This window comes from Genypterus blacodes, unplaced genomic scaffold (genome assembly GCF_046128005.1).
Source record: "Genypterus blacodes isolate CSIRO-AG114 ecotype Tasmania unplaced genomic scaffold, CSIRO-AGI_Gbla_v1 ptg000076l_1, whole genome shotgun sequence".
NCBI lineage: Eukaryota > Metazoa > Chordata > Actinopteri > Ophidiiformes > Ophidiidae > Genypterus > Genypterus blacodes.
Window position 1 is genome coordinate 211,051 of NW_027466885.1, and position 18,443 is coordinate 229,493.

The following is an 18,443-nucleotide window of genomic DNA, read 5'->3' on the forward strand; positions in this document are numbered from 1 at the left end:
TCTCTATCCCTGCATAGGTTCGAATCTCTGGGAGGGAGAAGAGAGCCTTCATCGCCGTTTTTTTCCCCAACTCTTGAATCTCTGATTCGGTGGAGAGAGAGGGAGTGAGAGAGAGAGGGAGTGAGCTGCAGTGTGTTCCGCTCAGCGCTCAAGCTCAGACCAGCCTGCTCGTCGGTGCGATCCTTACATCATCTCTTCATTGGAGAGAGAGAGAGAGAGATAGGTAGGGAGAGAGAGAGAGAGAGAGAGGTCCGTGTATCCAGCCTCCTCTCCCTCAGTCCTCAGCAGCGACGCCGTGTCTGTCGGACCGACTCGCGTTTCTACCGCCGCCACTCAGTTCCTCTTCATCATCTCCATCGGGTCTCCTCCTCTCCCTCTCCTCCTCCCCTGTGCCGCTGCGTCCCCGCCGGCTGTGAAGATGCTCCGGCGCCGTCCTGCCGCTCCGGGATTCACGTTGTTATTGCCCACCGCTTTTTGGATTTTCTGCCATGTCAGCGGCGCGCACGGAGCTTTGCCAACAACCCGTAAGTTGTTATGATGTTGTGTGTGCGTATGTGTGTATGTTGTTGTTGTTGTTGCATGTTCTCTGGATGTGCGTCCGGGGGCTGAACGCATGACGCGGACCGGGTGGTGCGGTCATCGTGGCGGGTCGGTGGAGCTCGGCGCTGTTTGGAGCCGAGGAGGGCGCGTTTAGCGGCGGGGTTGCGGGTCTCCCTGCCGTGGTGCCTGCAGGGGCTCCCGGGGAAGAGACGGGGAAAGGAGGAAGAGAGGGAGAGGGGGAGAGAGAGAGGGGGGCCCCACACGTGTTAAGTGTTCTGTCTGGTGTGTTGATTTGAAAGTCTCGCCTGGTATTCTGCGCCCCCCCGGGGTGATTTTGATCCTTCAAAAGTCTGCATTAGTGCCTCGGTGTCTCACTCTCAGCTGTTGTTTGCTGTCTCTCTGCACGTCTCTGCCGTCTCATTCCTGGAATAGATTCAATTTGAGAGGCTGGTTTTCTCAGATCTGGAGCGCAGATGTTGTCAAGCTCTCCTCTCGGATTTTTGGATTAACCTGATTTAAGCGCACAGATTTGGTTTCCAGTCCAGATCAAACCCAGATGCAGGGGGGTCTGTTCGATTTGTAATAATGAGGATGTGATGGTCTCATGCTCTACTATGACCTGGGGTTTTGATCATGACACACACACTTCCCAACTTGAGTCTGATACAGATTCTATTCTCACTAGATTCTACAGATACTACACTCTTCTTCATCATCATCGTGCCCGGGCCTGTTTCAGCCAACTAGATGTGTTTGTGACACTCCAAGGCAAACTTCAGCCTGCGCGTATAGTTCAGATGATGACACACTTTACAAAATGCATGGACCGGATCTGTTTGACCAGCTGATTGATCTGCTCTGTGGTCCCATAGGTGAGAGAGTATGGATCCTTCTGAGCCATTAGAGTCCGTGAACATGTTGCTGTGTCTGCTTTGACTAAATCACCCAAATCATGTTTCCCTGCAGGGCTTCTTACACAGATTAGTCCGTCATTACTTATAAATAGGATTTGAAGTGCTCCATTGTTTAAGCTACCAGCTGCTTGATGCTTTAAAGATGTCTTACGGTCTCAACTCCTCTGAATCGATCTTACATTTTTTTTGCTTACATCGTTGCGCCGGAATGATCCGCCGGCTTTTTGCTCGTTGTGTCATCCGGACTTGCTGACGGTGATGGAGTCGGTGCACTGAGGGTTCAATGTGACTGATTCCCCCCGGTGATCGCCTGGGCTCCTCTGCGGTGCTGGGTGAGCGTGTGCGACACCGCGCCTCATTAATCATCTCATCCGACACAACACAACGGAGAGATGCGACCGGGAGAACCGTTTCAATGAGTGAAGGTGGGGAGGGGGGAGGAGAGGGAGAGAGGGAGGGGTGGCTCATAAACGGATGTGTCATTAAAGGGACCTCTCTAAAAACACATCACACACTCGCAGCACTTTATTCATGTTTAAATATGCAAAATACCTGATAGATTCCTTTATTTAAACGTAGATGTATCTGAAATAGACGGTTAAAACACCTGTAAGATGAATATTTGACCTTTCTGTGCATGATCATGTATGTCAGGGGAGTATGCAAAGCTGTAAGCCTCTGTAAGTGAAAGTGATGATCTATGGAAGAGCAGGAGGAGATTTAAACCCAGTGAGAGGGATAGAGGCAGGCAGAGAGAGAGAGAGAGAGAGGGAGGGAGAGAGGGGAGGAGGTTGGGGCAGTAGAGCTCAAATCCAAGTGCTCCCTCAGCAGGAGCCGGATGCTAAACACACTGGGGAACGGCACGATGTCATTGTGACCAATGGTTTGAGCCGCCGACTGAAAAAAGCTTAACATCTCTGCTCAGCCAGGGCGCCCACACTCACTAAAAGTCAATGGGCTAGTTGACCCACCAGCTGTGTTGAGTCTCACAAATGCACAGTATGTGTACAGGAGTGACTGGGGGTGGGATGGGAGGAAGTGAGGAATAAAGGCTTAATTTGGCCATTTCTGTGTGTGTGTGTGACGATCTATCTTTCTATTCGTGCACGGTTCCTCCAAACGTCGCATGTGGAGGTGGAAAGTGGAACGCTCTCTGAAGCAAACTCTCTCATTGATCTGTAGCGTCTTATCAGCGTGGTCAAGTGTGGATAATCATCACAGAAACAAATGCACACACACAGAGCGAGCAGACATCAAATCAAATTACACACACACACAGAGTACTGGCACAGCTGAGGGGGAGTGGATTGAGTTTGTCCTTGTTGCACCTCGGCTGTACACTCTAATTAGTCGTCATTGTATGTAAATTTGTGTGTGTGTGTGTGTTTCTCTCTCTGCCTACTATGATCTCTCATAATCACGGGTGTAATCTTTTGCCATTTGAAATTCAAATCAACATGTTTTCTCTGATTAAGATGGTTAAATAACACCAAATATTCCAGCATTGTGGCATCGATGCAGGTTCTAAATCCGATACGGTCGCTGATGGAAGGATTGTGATGGCAGAATCCCTGAACATGGCCTTGCACCAGTATGTGAAAACTAAGAGATGTGCCTTTAAGTCAGCGAGTGTGTGACACTGTGGGAGGCTAAATGGGATGCCCCCAGAGCCTGTCTGACATAGAATCAGATTAGCCTTTTCCCATCTCATTAAGGGTGTCAGGCCAGCTGACATAGACATCAGTCTGGTTGCACCTCCGGGGCCACAAAGAGCAAGTCGGAGGCTTCTTGTTCTCCAATATGCCGTAATTCGTCTCCCCCCTACACCCCTCAAACAAAAATGAAGGTATTTTGTTACATTCAGTCGTAGACAGAAATGCATACGGAGGTGCTTTTCCCCCGTTATTGTTTGAGCGAGCAAGTTCCATTTAGCTACGGCCCGCTGTGTGAAAGTGACAATATTATGAATGACCTGGACGTGTCTGGTCCGGAGCAGAGAAGGAAATTGGAGAAACGTATCAATCGCGTTGTGTTTGCCCCAATTTATCAATGAACAAGTTCCATCTGCTTCCCGTGAGACAGTGTGATAATCATGTCATGCTATACCCATGTGTGTGTGAGTATGTGTGTGTGTGTGTGTGCCCACGACTACCCATGACTCCCGCATGGGTAGGAGGTGGTAATAAAAGGATTAAGGCTGGAGGAAGCAGACCGGTTTGGCTCAGATTAGATCAGACCGGCACTCGGTGTTAAACTATGTTTGGCCCCCGTGTGGGTTCTCAGATGAGTGTCTGCATGTGGTCCAGTGTGAGTGAGAGCGTGCGAGCCAGTCCGTGCCAGTGGATTTATCATGCGCCGAGACATGGCTGGGAAAAGAGGTCTGGTCCTTAATTGCTATGCCGTTCCTCTCTGTCTGCCTCCGTCTAAATTGCTCTTCTCCTTTGGTGTTTTCTATCTATCACTCCTTTCCCTTTTTCAATAATCCCTCTTCCCTCCGACTCTTTCTTTCCCTAATTCACCCTTTAGCTCTTCCTCGACGTGCTCTAATCTCCCCCGTCTTTGCACATTCTCATTAAAACATCCAATTAATAAAAACCCCTCATGCTTTTGCTTCCTTCCTTTTATTGGCTTCATCCCTTCTCTCTCTCTCTCCCACTCTCTCTCTCTCTCTCTCTCTCTCTCTCTCTCCTGCCCCCATAAATGTGACCACAGGTTCGTCATCTTTTATCGCCTTGCCACTCGCCACTCTCTCCTCTCTAGAGCTCTAACTACAGCATCCCAGATTCTCTCCCCTCGGTGGTTTCATCATCTGGCCACAACCGCTTCCTGCTCTCCTTGTCTCCTCTGCTTATCTGAATGCATCCAGCCACATTTCACTCTCTTTCTTTCTCTCTTTCTCTCTCCCTCCCTCTGTGTGTGTGTGTGCAGGTATGAGAGTAAAAAATGGATCGCATCCCCTGACACAACCACGACTTGGTCTGCAGCCAAGCAGACACAGACACGGCGCCCTGTCCCCTTTGGGTCTTGAACAGCCCTTGAATACGGTCCAGTTTGAATATCTCACCTCCCTCAAAACTCAAAAACTCTGACAGTGATTTTGAGACAAAAATACCCGACCTACAAGCCACCGCTCAGTTTTTTTTTGCATATATTTCATCATCCCACTGCGAAATGGCACACAGGCTGAAAAGCTGTCACTCTTTCGTGTTTCAACATGCAGGATAAATTCAAATACACACATTTTTTAAGAAAGTATCTTCCCCCGGCACTGTTTTTTCCCTTCCAGCACTCCCATGTTGGCATTTCAGGCTTTTAGTTGACTTTCTTATTGATGTCGTAGATCACACTGTACGTGAAATGCACACAATGGCTGTGTTCTTTCCTCGCCTGTTCTCTTTCAGCTCTGTGCTCATTGAAGAATTGGAATTTCTCTCATAGATGTGAAGGCTCCTCTGAGGGGATCTATGTTTAATCATTGGAGCAAAGCCACTGTGATAAAAATGCAGGCTGACAGGTCATGCAGCATAATTCTGTTAACAATGTCACAAATGTAAGATGCACACACACACACAGACACACACTGTGGCCCTCACACTGCTATCTTTATCTGAACGTTGCTCAATTTGCTATTACCATTTGAAAACCAGCCCCATAATGAGGGTTGTTGCATAGGTGTAGTAAGCGTCTACATCTGCCGTGACAAATATGCGTGTGTGCGCTTCAGTGTTATGAGAGCCGGATCTGGAAGTTATTCTACTGGAATGTGTTCTCATTAGAACACTGTCAGAGTCTATCCGCTTCGTTAAACTGGGGGGGCGGGCTTCTGCGGAGTGAGAGAAGAGCGTGGTGGCATGGACATGGACAGGAGGAGGAAGAGCGTTCATCAAAACGGGAGAGACAGGGATGAGGAGAGACGGCACAAGGGACGACGGTCGAGGGAAAGGAAGATTTCCTGTGACGTCTTGTCAATCAGTGTTACAGTTGGTATTATAATCTGGAGCAGAATCGACCAAACCTGTGCACCTCATGCTGAGATTCTGGAATAATCAGGATTGTATTATTTTCCTTAATTTTGAATTTCCTTGTTGACTTAGGCACTTAAGTAATAAGAAAGTGGATTTCTTTATATCTTTTCGCATTTGGTAAAACAAATTGTCAGCGATAATTCACTGGAAAAGCAGCTGCGGACTCTATTTTGTATTTTCTAATTTTCTATCAGAAAAGGTTGTAGGCAGGGATTTAAAAGGTGACATGCTCGGCTAAACTTAGTCGCCCATCCCAAGATGGAATACAGGGGGGGGGGGGGGGGGTTCTCTATCCCACTGAGCCTTAAAAGCCAAGCCGCACAAAGCCTCCCTGAATCTCTCAGGCTCAGTTTTCACGACAAGGTTTTAGTGGAGGAACACATCCGCCGCCTAAGCTGCACTATCAGCAAACCACCCGGAGGGGTTCAGATGATGACTTCTCAACTTTTGAAGCTCACAGACCGTGTCACTGCACAATCTGGAGCACGATTCTGCAAACCGCCTGCTTTGTTTTCCCCTCAAATTTATTACAAAACCAATTTCAGTGGATAGCTTTGGTTATGGTTGCCATGTTGTTTTCCAAATCTCCAAATCTGACGCAAAGAACAATGATTGGAGAGTGAGTGGAGAGTTTCTCATACTGTGCTGGTGTGTTGTTGTGTTATTGTACATCAGCTGAGGGAATAGAACCACAGTGATGAGATCGATTCAGGTCAAATCAGATTTCTGGGATTATTTCCAATGACTTCCTTATTTTCCTAATTCAGTTGTGAGTTTACAATAGACTGAGAACTCCTGCCTGACCGTATAGAACAGAACAGAACAGAACAGTAATCTCCAGGCAGATTAGTCAGCTTGCATATTTAGTACACAGAGTTGTATGTCATCAGCATAGCAATTGTTTTGGCCAGCTATTAATTCAAATAGTACTATTGGGACACATTGCAGAGCCACAGGGGGTGCTGCTAATCACGAGACAACAATTTCCATCACACAGAGTCATTGTGAGTGAGCTGGACCCAAGTCTCCAAACAAACTATCATCACGCTGAGTGTTAAACGTCTTAAACTTGAGCAAATACCTCTGTCATCAACAGTGACGAAGGTTAGAAACACCCTTCCTCATTTGTAAAAGCCATTCCCTGTGTCCTGTAACCAACAAACAATCAACTGCAGTCCATGGTTTGAACGTACCTGGACGAGCTGTAGCCAGGGTTTGAGCCACAGGTCGTCTAGCGAGCCAGGGGTTTGAACCACAGGCCGTGTAGCGAACGGTGACCTGCTGTTCGATCACCGTAGCCGCGTTAACTATTGTAGTAAAAAAGCCAATAAACGCAAACATTTCATCAAGCAACAGGTAACTGGAAATCCATACTGGTACTAAAGCTACTGTATTCCAGCCTTAATGTAGCGTTGTTTCTTTTAATTGGTATTGATTCAAAGTTAAACATTTATTGGAAATGTTCGTCAGCGCTTTGGAGTACGATGGAGCGTCACCGCTTGGCTACACATTGGGCTAAAAGCTGTTTGAGTTAATGATTAATTTTACACCATGTTGCCTGAGTCACATGTACAGGATGTAAACGACTCCATCAGCTGTTCTGAGTTAATCATTCCTGTTCATATCTGTTGTTGCCGCTTTGCTATTTATTTAAAAACCACGTTGACTGATCCTGTTACTTTTAATGGACTTGTACATTGTTATCAAGGAAAGCTAATGATTTTGTCGGCGCTCCTGTGACCTTATTCACACCGCAGACCTCGGGGCTAATCTAGCATGACTGATGAGCTCCCTGACTCGGAGAAAAAAGTCCATAACCGCCGCGCTGGTTAGCTATGCGGTCGCCGAGGCCGAAGGAAGACGACAGTAGCGAGAAAAGCAGCTGCTGCAAAAAAGTTTCCACGTCGTTAAAAAATCCGTTTTGGGTTTTTAAAAATGCCAAACAAGAGGCCGAATCCCATTTCTAATATATGGATTATTTAGCGATGGCTGCTGCATCATTTACTTGTATTTTACTGTGCAGCTGTGAGTTAATTATTAATCGGTGGGATACATTTTCATAGAGTATCGAGTTACTGGAGAGTCGCTTCCTTCTGTGGGTTTAGCCTATATTCTGCAACATTAACCCTTTCACCGTATGGCTGACATGATGAATCCAGGGATTACACACTAACAACAAACCACAAGGCGACATCTGTTCACACACACACGCACGCACACACCCTCGCTCACTCCATTAATTCCCCCTCTCCTTCTCTTCATCTCTCACTCTACATCCCTCCTTCCCTCCGTACATACAGCAGGGAGCACAGCGTGTATGTGCAAGTATGCGTGTGTGTGTGTGTGTGTGTGTGAGAGACCGTGCGCAAGTCCACTTGTGTCATAATGGATGTTGGAAATCTCGCCAGCAGCTCATGTGGAAGAGCGCGGTGGAAAAGGGCATTGTGCCGCCGCTAAGACAAATGTTGTTATTACTCTCAGCCTTTGCATTCAATTTGTTTTTTAAGCCGCTTGAATACCCCATTTACAGACCGAGATTAAGTGAATTAATCTTTGGGCTACTTCCATTGAAGAAATACACTTTTTTTCTCTCTTTAGGCTCCGAGGAAAAGCAAAGAGAGCAGTAATGGGAATATACAGGAGAAAGGCAGTTACTCGGAAAACAAGATGTGTGTACGTGGGTGTGTGTGTGTGTGTGTGCGTGCGTGTGAGGATGTGTGTGTGTGTCTCTATCTCCCTATTGTGGAGCTCGAGTGGATGCGCCTTCCATTCTGTTTTGCGTGTGAGTCTGTTTCAGTCTGTAAAGAAAGAAAGGAGATTGAAGAGCGGGGAGAAGTAATTGGGCGGTCTAATAAAAGTTGTCTACTTTATTTAATGAGGACAACATTTCTACTGAGAGCGGGCCGCCACCTCCAAAGGCCTCGGTGAGAATAGAACCCTTGGTGTGTGTGTCTGTGTGTGTGTTTGGGGGTGTTTGGGGGTGTTAGTTTGTGTGTTAAATGGGTAATGTTCATTGTGTTTTTGTGCATGCTCAAATCAACATAAGTGTGTGTGAGAAGATTTTAGTGTGAAAGTAGATCTCTGTGTGTGTGTGTGTGTGTGTGTGTGTGGACAGGCTCAACCATGAGGAAACAGTGCTCAGTAATTGGGATGTCAGACAGGCTTGGTGTCTTGCAGAGTCTTGGAACAACTTTCAGCGGGGTGGCTGAATGGGTACAGTGTATATGCACCACAGAAGGAGGCCTGTGTGTGTGTGTGGGTGTGGGTGTGTGTTCATACCAGTATTCACACTTAGTATGCATATATATGTGTTTGTTCCATGTGATGTATGAAGCAAAAACAGTTCATACACATTTTGCGCTGCCAGCCTGCACGTTTGTATGTATGGATGTGTGGGTGGCAAAGCACGTGACTCCCTGCAGGATGCGTGTGTGTGCGTATGTATGTTTGTGTTAGGGAGAGGAGGTGTGACTGTAGGTGTGAGTATACCGAATGTGTATGTGGGAGAGAGAGAGTTGAAAATGGATGTGGATGTGGTCCACTAGCTCTGGTTCAAGGTGCAGTTCCGTTGTGAGGACGGATTACTCAGACCAGGGTCACCACGGCTCTCCATGTCCTCCCAGTCCCCATCTGTCTTCTCTGTCACTCTCTTCTTCTGTCTCCTCCTTCGTTCCACTTTCACCGCTTGCCAGGTTTCTTCTATTACGTCATTCCTCCCTCCCTCCCTCCCTTCCTTCTTGCTCCTCTTTGTTTCCTTCGCTGCTCTGTCTCTGCCAATCTTGTATCAAACCAGCCTGTGAGGTGTCTCCGTCATCACTTACGGACAATATTGACACGAAAATTGGGTTTCCTCAACAAACTTTTAAAGAACACCCGAAAAACTACAGGTCAGCAGATGTTTAGAAATGGTTTCAAACCTGTTTCGACTGCTATCAGAGAAATCCTCACGTTAAGGAAGCCAAAGTCAAAGATGTCTATGGGTGACGTAGGAGGGAGAATTCTATCTTGTGCAGTCTTGCATCTGCAGAACTCCCTGTCAATGATTTCAAATTTCCCGACTGCCGACAGAAGCCGTTGACATTTTCATATGGAAATACGTGAGAATGGGGCGGAGGCGAGTGTTCTCACAAGATCCCATACAAACATCCGCAGCGGCCGTGTTTATCAGCTGGCAGCACACGTCGCATGGATGATGGCATTCCTCGCCGCCTCCTTCACAGCTAATCCCAGCTGAATGCAGAATTTATCGGGCCATTGTACCTTTTGACATCACACACAAGTTCAAGGTTTGCATGTAAGCAGTTTCTGAGTGGCAGCCCTGGCCCCGGGCTCTGAATGTATAGTTTATGCTGAGGCTGTCTCACGTATTCATGTGTGTGCGTGCGTGTGTGTGTGTGTCAATGTTGGCTGTGATTTTTTCTTTCTCAACTTGGTCGACTCTTGACACTCCCCAATTATTGTTCTTTTACATTTTTGTGACTGGGCCGCCTGTAATTTCGACCCTGCTGTCATCTTTGCAGCTAGTTTAACACTTTCATAGCAGTCGCAACCCTCATCGTGACCCGAGTGTTATAAGTTTAAAAATACAAAAACAAGCTAAATTCAAAGCAAAATGCCAGATAGAACCATATACATACTGAGGTCACATCACTAAGTAGCAGCCCACTTGCCTGTGCAGCCGCTGAGTATGTGCATGTTGTAATCTTGCATATCTGACACACTCACAAAGGCAAAAACTAGGCGACCATGAACAACAAAGCTGCAGGTTTCTTTTTTCTGAACATGTCCATGACATCGCAAAATATCTCTGTGAGGAATTCAGCAACATGCCATATAAATAGACAATGGCAAGTTATTCCGAAAACCACGAGGTGCATAATGTGTTTGAAAAGCACGATTGTCCAGCGGGTGAAAACATTTCTTGAGTACTCTGAAACACTCTTGGAGTTTTCAGAATTCTCTCCTTTCTCTCCTCCACAGTGCTGGAATGATTTACCATTCTTGGGTGTTTGCACCGTCTCTGCAGAATTCCGACTCCTGCTTTCCATACTTAAAACTCTCATTCCGCCAAATCATTCCTTCCCTTCTACCCGAGTGTTTCCATCACTCATGTCTCAGCGCCGTCCTCCCACACACAGCGCAGCCTATTAATATGCCCCCCGACATAATTCCGGCTAAGTTTGACCTCTGTGGAAAAGGGGGTCGGCTCGCAAATGAATGGCATGTGAATTTATTAAAAATCAAACCTCATCGCTGTGCCGCTGGAGGTGAGTGTATCGAGTTACATTCCATCGTTGTTGTACCCCTGTAGATTAACTTTGGTATAAAAATAAATAAATTGGTAGTTTCCCGTCCCTTTGAAAGAATTGGGATTTCTAAATTATGAGCCCCAATGGAAATCCTGGAAGTCTCCCAGATCAGTTTAAAGTGTCTGGGATGAACAGAAATGCTGACTGAGAATGGAACACACACACACACACACACACACACACACACACACACAGAGCATTGCCAGACAGGAAACATCAAAGCCGATTTATAGATGTATCTCTTCAGCCTAGTTGTGCTGCTTTAGACGTTTCACACACTTGGACTATGTAAAGAATGTAGTGTGCTGTCGCTGATTCATTGGTCTGATTCCAAATGGGTGACGTGTGTGTGTGTGTGTGTGTGCTATCAGGCTGAACAAATGATCATACACAGCATAACGCCCCCCCCCCCCCCAATTTCTCTCTATCTGTCTCTCTCTGTCACGCACACACAGACACAGACACACACATATACTCCAAGAGCGTGAAGCACTAAAAGTCCTCTTTGTTTTTTACGAAGGAGACAGAAAAGTGTGCGCTATTGATCGGCTCTGAGAGCGTAGGAGAGGCAAATGGTCTTTGGCATTCTTTGAAGGACACAGAGTAAAGTGCTGATCTAAAGCTCAGTGTGGGGTCTGATGCTTTGGCGAGATGTGAAGCTGATGTACCGAGTGTGCAGCCAAGTCCCCTTGCACTCAGTTGCATAAGCAGTGAAGGTAGACGGACGCTTTTGGTGGCAGCTGGCAGGAGAAGAGCACTACTTCTTTATTATTTCTTCATTATCTCTTTATTATTTTCAGCGCGCTTGCTTGGAAGGACGCACAACTGCTATCTTGCATAAATAATGTCATTACTTTCGAGTAGATGATTCACCCTTCAGATTTGGCAGCGCGTTTGCACCTAATGCATTAATGTGAGGTGGAACGCGCGCTGTGATTTGGCAGCAGCTCAGCATAAACTTCAATGGAGAGATTTCCCGGGACAACAACTGAAACATTTGGTGGATGGAGTCGGGGAAAAATGCCACATTTGCTAGTGTAATCAAAAGGGCACGTCCTTTGGGGCGGCATGACTTTGCAAATGTCACTATATCTTTTGAGATATCTGGTGTGCAGAGTTGGTGTCTGACTGCCGTGAGATTCTGGACATGGTCAGGCTTTATTCTCCAAGGATCAGGATTAGCAACGGCACATTTCACTGGAACCCATTTGTATTTTTCCCCACAATATATGGTGAAGATTAAACAAACTGCACAGGAGCTTAATGTATGCAATCAGATTCAGATCGGTATGCACACACACACACACACACACACACACACACACACACACATAGTAGTGACCAAACTCGGCGAACTATTTTGACCTCCCAGATGAAGGAGGGGGGGTACGAGAGAGAGGAACAGAGGAGGACAAGGGCATTGGTGGTGTTGTGTTTACTCAGCAGAGTGTGTCAGCCAGCTAATGGACAGGCAGGTCATAGGCTCTCTGAATGTGATACAAACCCATTAGCAACTCCTGCACTTCAAAGGCTGGTAATGGGCGATCACGTGAAACCATTTGAAATTGTGTGTGTATGTGTGTGTGTGCGCGTGCGTGTTTGTGTGTGTTTGTGAGTTTGTGTGCATCAGCGAGGAAGCCGCCTTGTCCCGTGAGACAGCAAATTTGGATGTGTTTGTGCACGTGCAGCTGAGTGACACATGTTGCTGTCTGACGTGTTCGTGGAGAGAAGGTGAAGGAGAGTGTGTGTGACCTTTGTAGAAATGTACATGACACCTGTTGACCCAGTTCGCCCACTAACAAACACCAAGACTAACACCTGACTTCACTCTCCCTGCTCTCTGTGCTTAAACACTGAACTCCTCATCCTCCCTTTACTTTCCATAATGTACCACTATAAAAAGTACAGTGTTTATAATATCAATAATATAAATCCATTTACGTTTGTTTGCATGTTAAATGTGTTTGATTATTGCATATTTAATTTATATTGATGGTTATAATTTGGTATTTATAACCAAAGAAACAAAAAGAAGAAGGAATAATTTATATTCATAACTTTACTTGAATGTAACGGACCGATGACAATGAACGCAACGTTCCGGAGGAGAAACGGAAGTATCGGCGAGAAAGGGCGAGAACGAGATTTGAGGGCGCGTGAACGAGCAGGAGTAGAGTGTAGAGCAGAGCAACAAGCTAGGCGCCTCCATTAGGTGTAACATGGCTAAAGTTATACTAACTTTCCGACCAAGAGGTTTAGAGGTTGTGTCGGTAAAAGAGTCGGAGACCGACGGAGTGGAGTTTGGCTGAAAACGCGTGTCTTAATCGACCTACGGAGCTGCGGAGGCTAATGGAGGACCCACCTGCTAATGGCGGAAACCGCGACTCACCTGGACGGAAGTTCTCCTCTGTCGTGTGGAGAAACCAGGGGAATGCGTGGAGCCCGGAACCCGAACTGAACTGGATTCTGTGAGTTATCCTAACCTTTGTTTTTTAGCTTTCATTCAGGCCTGGAACACATTGGACCGTTGGGGCTGTTTATTGAAAATTGGCCGGCTAGTGTGCGCGCGCCCGTGTGTGTGTTTATATATATGACGCCCTTAAGAAGTATGAAGGGTTAAGGGTTATTGGACTAAGACCTGATAAGAGGGTATATGTTGGTGGGTTAAAAACTATTTGGTGAACTATTATAATTAATTTGTCTTATGTGTAAGTATTTCAATATATTCACATAATCGTTTAAAACCTACATTTGAAAGCCTAAACCTTCTTGTTTACAACACAAAATAAACCATATAGTTAAGATAACTTAAGGCCCTGTTCCTCAGGTTATAGGGGGAATAAAGGGCTACAATATCAACGCTCTAAGCTTCACTCTTACTGCTTGACATACATTTTTCCATACCAGCTGATCCACAAGCTCCACCACTCAAACTGCAGTTAAGCTCTCTAGTTACATTGCTTTAATCCTGAGCGATTCAACAAGCATAACAGCGTGGCTACAAGTAGATCTCTGATAGATGAAGCCACGGCAAACAGATTACCACAGAGAACATCAGGACAAATGTAAGGGTCCTTCCTGCTGTCATGTAACAACTTTCAAAGTACTCTCAAGCAAGGCACTTACAAACACTTCACTCTGACAGAGGATTGTTGGTTGTCCTACCTCTGTGGTTCCTCTGGTTTGCCTGACAGTAAGACAAATGAGCCACAGAACATATGAATTACTATTTCAAAGTGTGACAAATCACGCCGCAACCCATAAATAAATAGTTTGGTCTTGAATTTGAACAGGATAAATGTGTTATTTAGAAGCAGCAGCCACTTTTCTCGTCGTCTTTTTTCCATCCTCTCGTATTTTCCAACCCTCACCATCTTCCCTCACTGGCTGATTTCTGGTTCATCTCTTTTCCACCTTCTTGTATCCCCACTCTCCTCTTGTTTGCTGCCTGGCACTCAGCTATTTGGGCTTTCATCTTTTTCTTTATCTTGTCTGACTCAACTCGTTTCCTCCTCCTCCTACTACTACTATTGGCTGGTTTTCTCTGGTTCATTCATTTTCACACTCTTTGCAGTAAATTTCATTCAGTTTCATTCTTTCTTCATTTTCCCCGGGTCGTAGGTAGACATCTTCCCTATTAGATAAACTGTATGTATGTGTATGTGCTGTGCATGTAACACAGTGGTAGTGTCTTTGTGAGGCGCCTGGGAGATGTGGGGGTCAAACACTTCATTTTCATTCATTTTCATTTCATTTTCGATCACACTGAATCTGTGAGCAGAATGACCTTCAATTACGTTCAGTTATTTGTTGTTGTAGCTGAAGAAACCCCTTTACAGAGTCAAGGTGGCAAAATGTTCCTAACACGTCTTATGTAACTTTACCATGGAATTTATATAATAACTTATTAGATCATTATATAAATATATAATGACTTATTTGTTTGGTTTGTTTGATGCTCGTCCTGTCACATGAATGAAGTATTTATTGGATAATGGGAACTATATCGCACTCATCCAGCGAGGAGCACGGCTGTATGCCAGCAAATATTAGTGACATATTGCTGCTGTCAGCTCAACAGAAAGGTCAGTAACTGAATTAAAAAGACCTGCTGGAATTAGTAACAATCAATGTGTCAGATTGAAAGCGGTTCCTAAACTCCAAAATACCCCAATTGACAAGATGATTGCTGTGAAGAGATAAAAATGTGATGTGTAATAAGTATTGGCAGCTTTAATCATAAATAAAGTTACTCAAGAGGAAAGCAACAGGAAAGAGAAACAGCAAGGAAAACTGTGATACACCTTAACAAAACTGCGTTATCTATCTATCTATCTATCTATCTATCTATCTATCTATCTATCTATCTAGATCGCATTAGATCCACTTTGTCTTGCACCTCCACTCACAATTGCATTGGGATTCATAATAATATTCGAAAATTAAAAAGACAAGATATATATGTACGTATATGTGTGTTTGTGTAACTAGTATAGTTAAGGTGTACTGTAGGATGCAGGTGGAATTCTGTAATATGAAGCATTACAGTAAGTGTACAGTATTCCAGTGCAGTGCTCATTGTTGGATGACCTAGCTGTTATAACGGAGAGATGTCTGAATGATGGAGGTCAGTGTTCTTTCATCCAGCTGCATCTTTGGACCAGCCTCGGCCATTGTAAGTTCACGATTGAGAACATGGGCCACGATTGTGCTGATGTCCTTGGCCCCCTCTTCTACCCCTTCTTCTGTTTGACCTACCTGCCTTTTCATCACACAGCCTCACTCCTCGTCTTCATCTTCTCCCTGGCTATTGACCATTGTCACTTCCTTGCTGTTGTCCAACTGTCAGAAATGTTATGTTCTGCGTGTATATGCTCCATGCGATACACCTGTTTGAAAGAACTGGTTGATAATTGGTTGATCTCATACTTCACGCCTTTCTTTAGTTCAGGACACATTTACCTTAAAGTCGAATAGAAAAGTAGAGAAAATATGCTTGACACATTATGAAGACATGATCAACCCTTTTGCATTTAATGACTTATGCAACGAACTCACGCTTAGATGTTGGAGAGAGAAGCAGTGCAATACATTTTATTCAGTGTAAAATAAGTAATTGATAAAGTAGGAAACATCAGACATATGCATGATCGTTTGCATGAATGTGGAGGTTGAAGAAGTTGTTTTGAGAGTTTCAGTTCTGATGTGAGAGATGTACCGAAGCGACTGAGAAAAATCTTGCCTATGGTGTGATATTGTGTTGTTGTTACAAGTCTTTAGAACGTGAGGTTCTACAAATATCAGGAGTAAATATAATGAGCTCAGGTCTATGTATGCTCTTGACAGTTGGCACCAAACAACGGGGTCACACATGTGCCGTGAAATATGTTTAGCCAGGCACAGTGTGTGCAGTGCAACAGTTCCAGCCTCACCGTCAGCCTTCAAGACACATTTGCGGGTGTCTTCACTTTGCTCAGGCTTCCTCCCTGGTGTGTGCATTAGTGCAAGAGTGGGTGTGCGTCTGACAACTCTCTTTAAACCACTTACTTAGAACAACCGGAGTAGACACATATGAGTCATAACAACAGTAGTTCATGCTGAGTAGGCGTGCGGCAGAAAACACACACACACACACACACGTTCTCTTTGAGCTCTTTGGTACGACTGCTCATGGTTTCAAGAGCAGCGTAGCAGCGGTGGGTCGGACTCCTTTGACAGAAGACCATGTTTGTCAAATGTACCAAAACAACCACTGTCTTGATAGCTTGTTAGCTTTTCCTCATGGAGGTAAAAACACAATCCTTCACCATGAATTGGCCTCAGGGTTCAACGCCTCAGCTTTCATTAAAAGAAGGGCAGTCGGGCCTCGCTGTGCTGTTTCTTCTTTATTGAGAAACCTTTACAGACGAGGCAGGACACACACAGGAGAGGAGAACCACTCTTTGGCCACTGGGTATAAGGTTCAAGAGGTGGAGTTTGCAACAACTCTGCCATCTAATATGTTTTTCTACTTGGGGGTTACACTTTGGCCGGTGCCAGGTCTGCCCAGGGCCTTTCCCCCCACTGCTCCGAGAGCTGTGAACAAAATTTTATATGGCTGTAAATATTGATGCCTGGAGAACAACACAGGACAGCAAAACAGCTGCAACCGGCGTTACTGAGGAAGCAGAATAACATGGAGGGATGATCAAGGCTGTTTGAAGTCCTGCAGAGCCTTCACTGTGTGATGATGCATTCTTTGTGGCATGCAGAACACACAGTGAGTGTGTGTGTGTGTGTGTGAGTGTGTATCTGTTGTTGTGCCGTGTAAACTGGGAGAAAGCTCTTTCTTTCAGGCTCCCATGAATCACAAAGCAGTGCCTGCAGGTAGTGCCTTTCCAGCCAGGTTGGGTTTGTTAAATAATGCACCGAGTCGGCTAATTATAAATAAAATATCACCCTTTTTTTCCCCCACCCTTCTTTGTCTTTCTTACTTTCCCTCACCTTACACAGATCACAGTGACCCCTGCCCATCACCTCGTTTTTCCCTCCCTTGTTCTACATCTTTCGTCATCCCGTCTGATCCTCCGGCGCTGTAACAGTCAGCAGGAATGACATTAGCTTTCAGAGTGTATGATACCCTATTGTGATTTCTCCTTCAGTCGTCATTATCACCAGCCTCCATTATTTTGTTACCCGGCCTCGCTCCCGAGTTCAGACTTTTCTCCTTTCAAACTTTCCTTTTGTGGCTTCAACCCACTCACTGCCTCTCTTCCTGCTGTCTCCTCTCTAATTTCTCCTTGAGTTCCGCGCTCCGCTCGTCGTCTCTCAACCTCGTCTTTTGTCTTATTACCTGCCGCGCTGATCAAGAAGATGACTGACATGAAATAAAAGAAAGGGATAAAAAAGAAAAAGACGCTCGCCTCGCGTTCAAATGCAAGCCGTCTGCTGGTGAAGCTGGAGCGAGCGTTGACAAAGGAAGACAGGAGAGCGTACGGGGCTAGCACATCTACAACACGGAGACCTTCAGTGGAGTATTTTAGCACTTCCAACCTTCTGCATTATTTATTGTGCAAGTTTTGACACTCGGCAGCACTCCATAGCAACACTGTGTAGACAAGGAGAGACCGCTGACGAAGTGGATGAAGATTTAAAGATTGATTAAAGCATTCCTGATGAGTTAAGAGAGAGAGAAAGCGGAGCATGCCGGAGGGGGGACATGGAACAGCCGGAGACTTTTTACAGACAACCTGAATGTTTTCCTGAATAATTGATCGTTATTGACTGGGACGTAGATCCTATATTCTCCATAAGTGAGATGCTACTCCGTGTGAATGGGCTTGGACATTCCGGAGCAAGGCCGGAGTGGAACCGCCACTCTGCTGTGCTGAGAGGCAGCCTGCCGAGGTGGTTTCCCGACCACGATATCTTCCTGGATGTCTCCCCAGGGCGGCATTCCGGGCACATCCGACCGGTAGGAGTGCCCACAGAATGCCTCGTGAGCTCCCTGAGGAAGAGCTGCAGGGCACGGCTTAGTGGAGAGGGACACAGTGATTTGCTTTAGCTTAAACAAACCAAATGAAAGACGAGCATGCAGCAAAGGAGCCGACGGTTGAGTGGAATGAAAACAGGCAGGAGGGAGAGACGGGAGAGTGTGTTTTGGTGGTCTGGATCCC

The 18,443-nt window shown here is 45.7% G+C and overlaps 1 protein-coding gene across 1 annotated transcript in view; it reads left to right on the top strand.

The window, feature by feature from the left end:
- The first annotated feature begins 291 nt into the window (after nucleotides 1-291).
- cntnap2a (contactin associated protein 2a) overlaps nucleotides 292-18,443 on the top strand; it is a 198,617-nt gene continuing 180,465 nt past the window's right edge. The window contains exon 1 of the mRNA XM_076158328.1: nucleotides 292-524. Within this exon, the coding sequence (XP_076014443.1) occupies nucleotides 419-524 (106 nt within the window). The 5' untranslated portion in view covers nucleotides 292-418. The remainder of the gene's footprint in view (nucleotides 525-18,443) is intronic.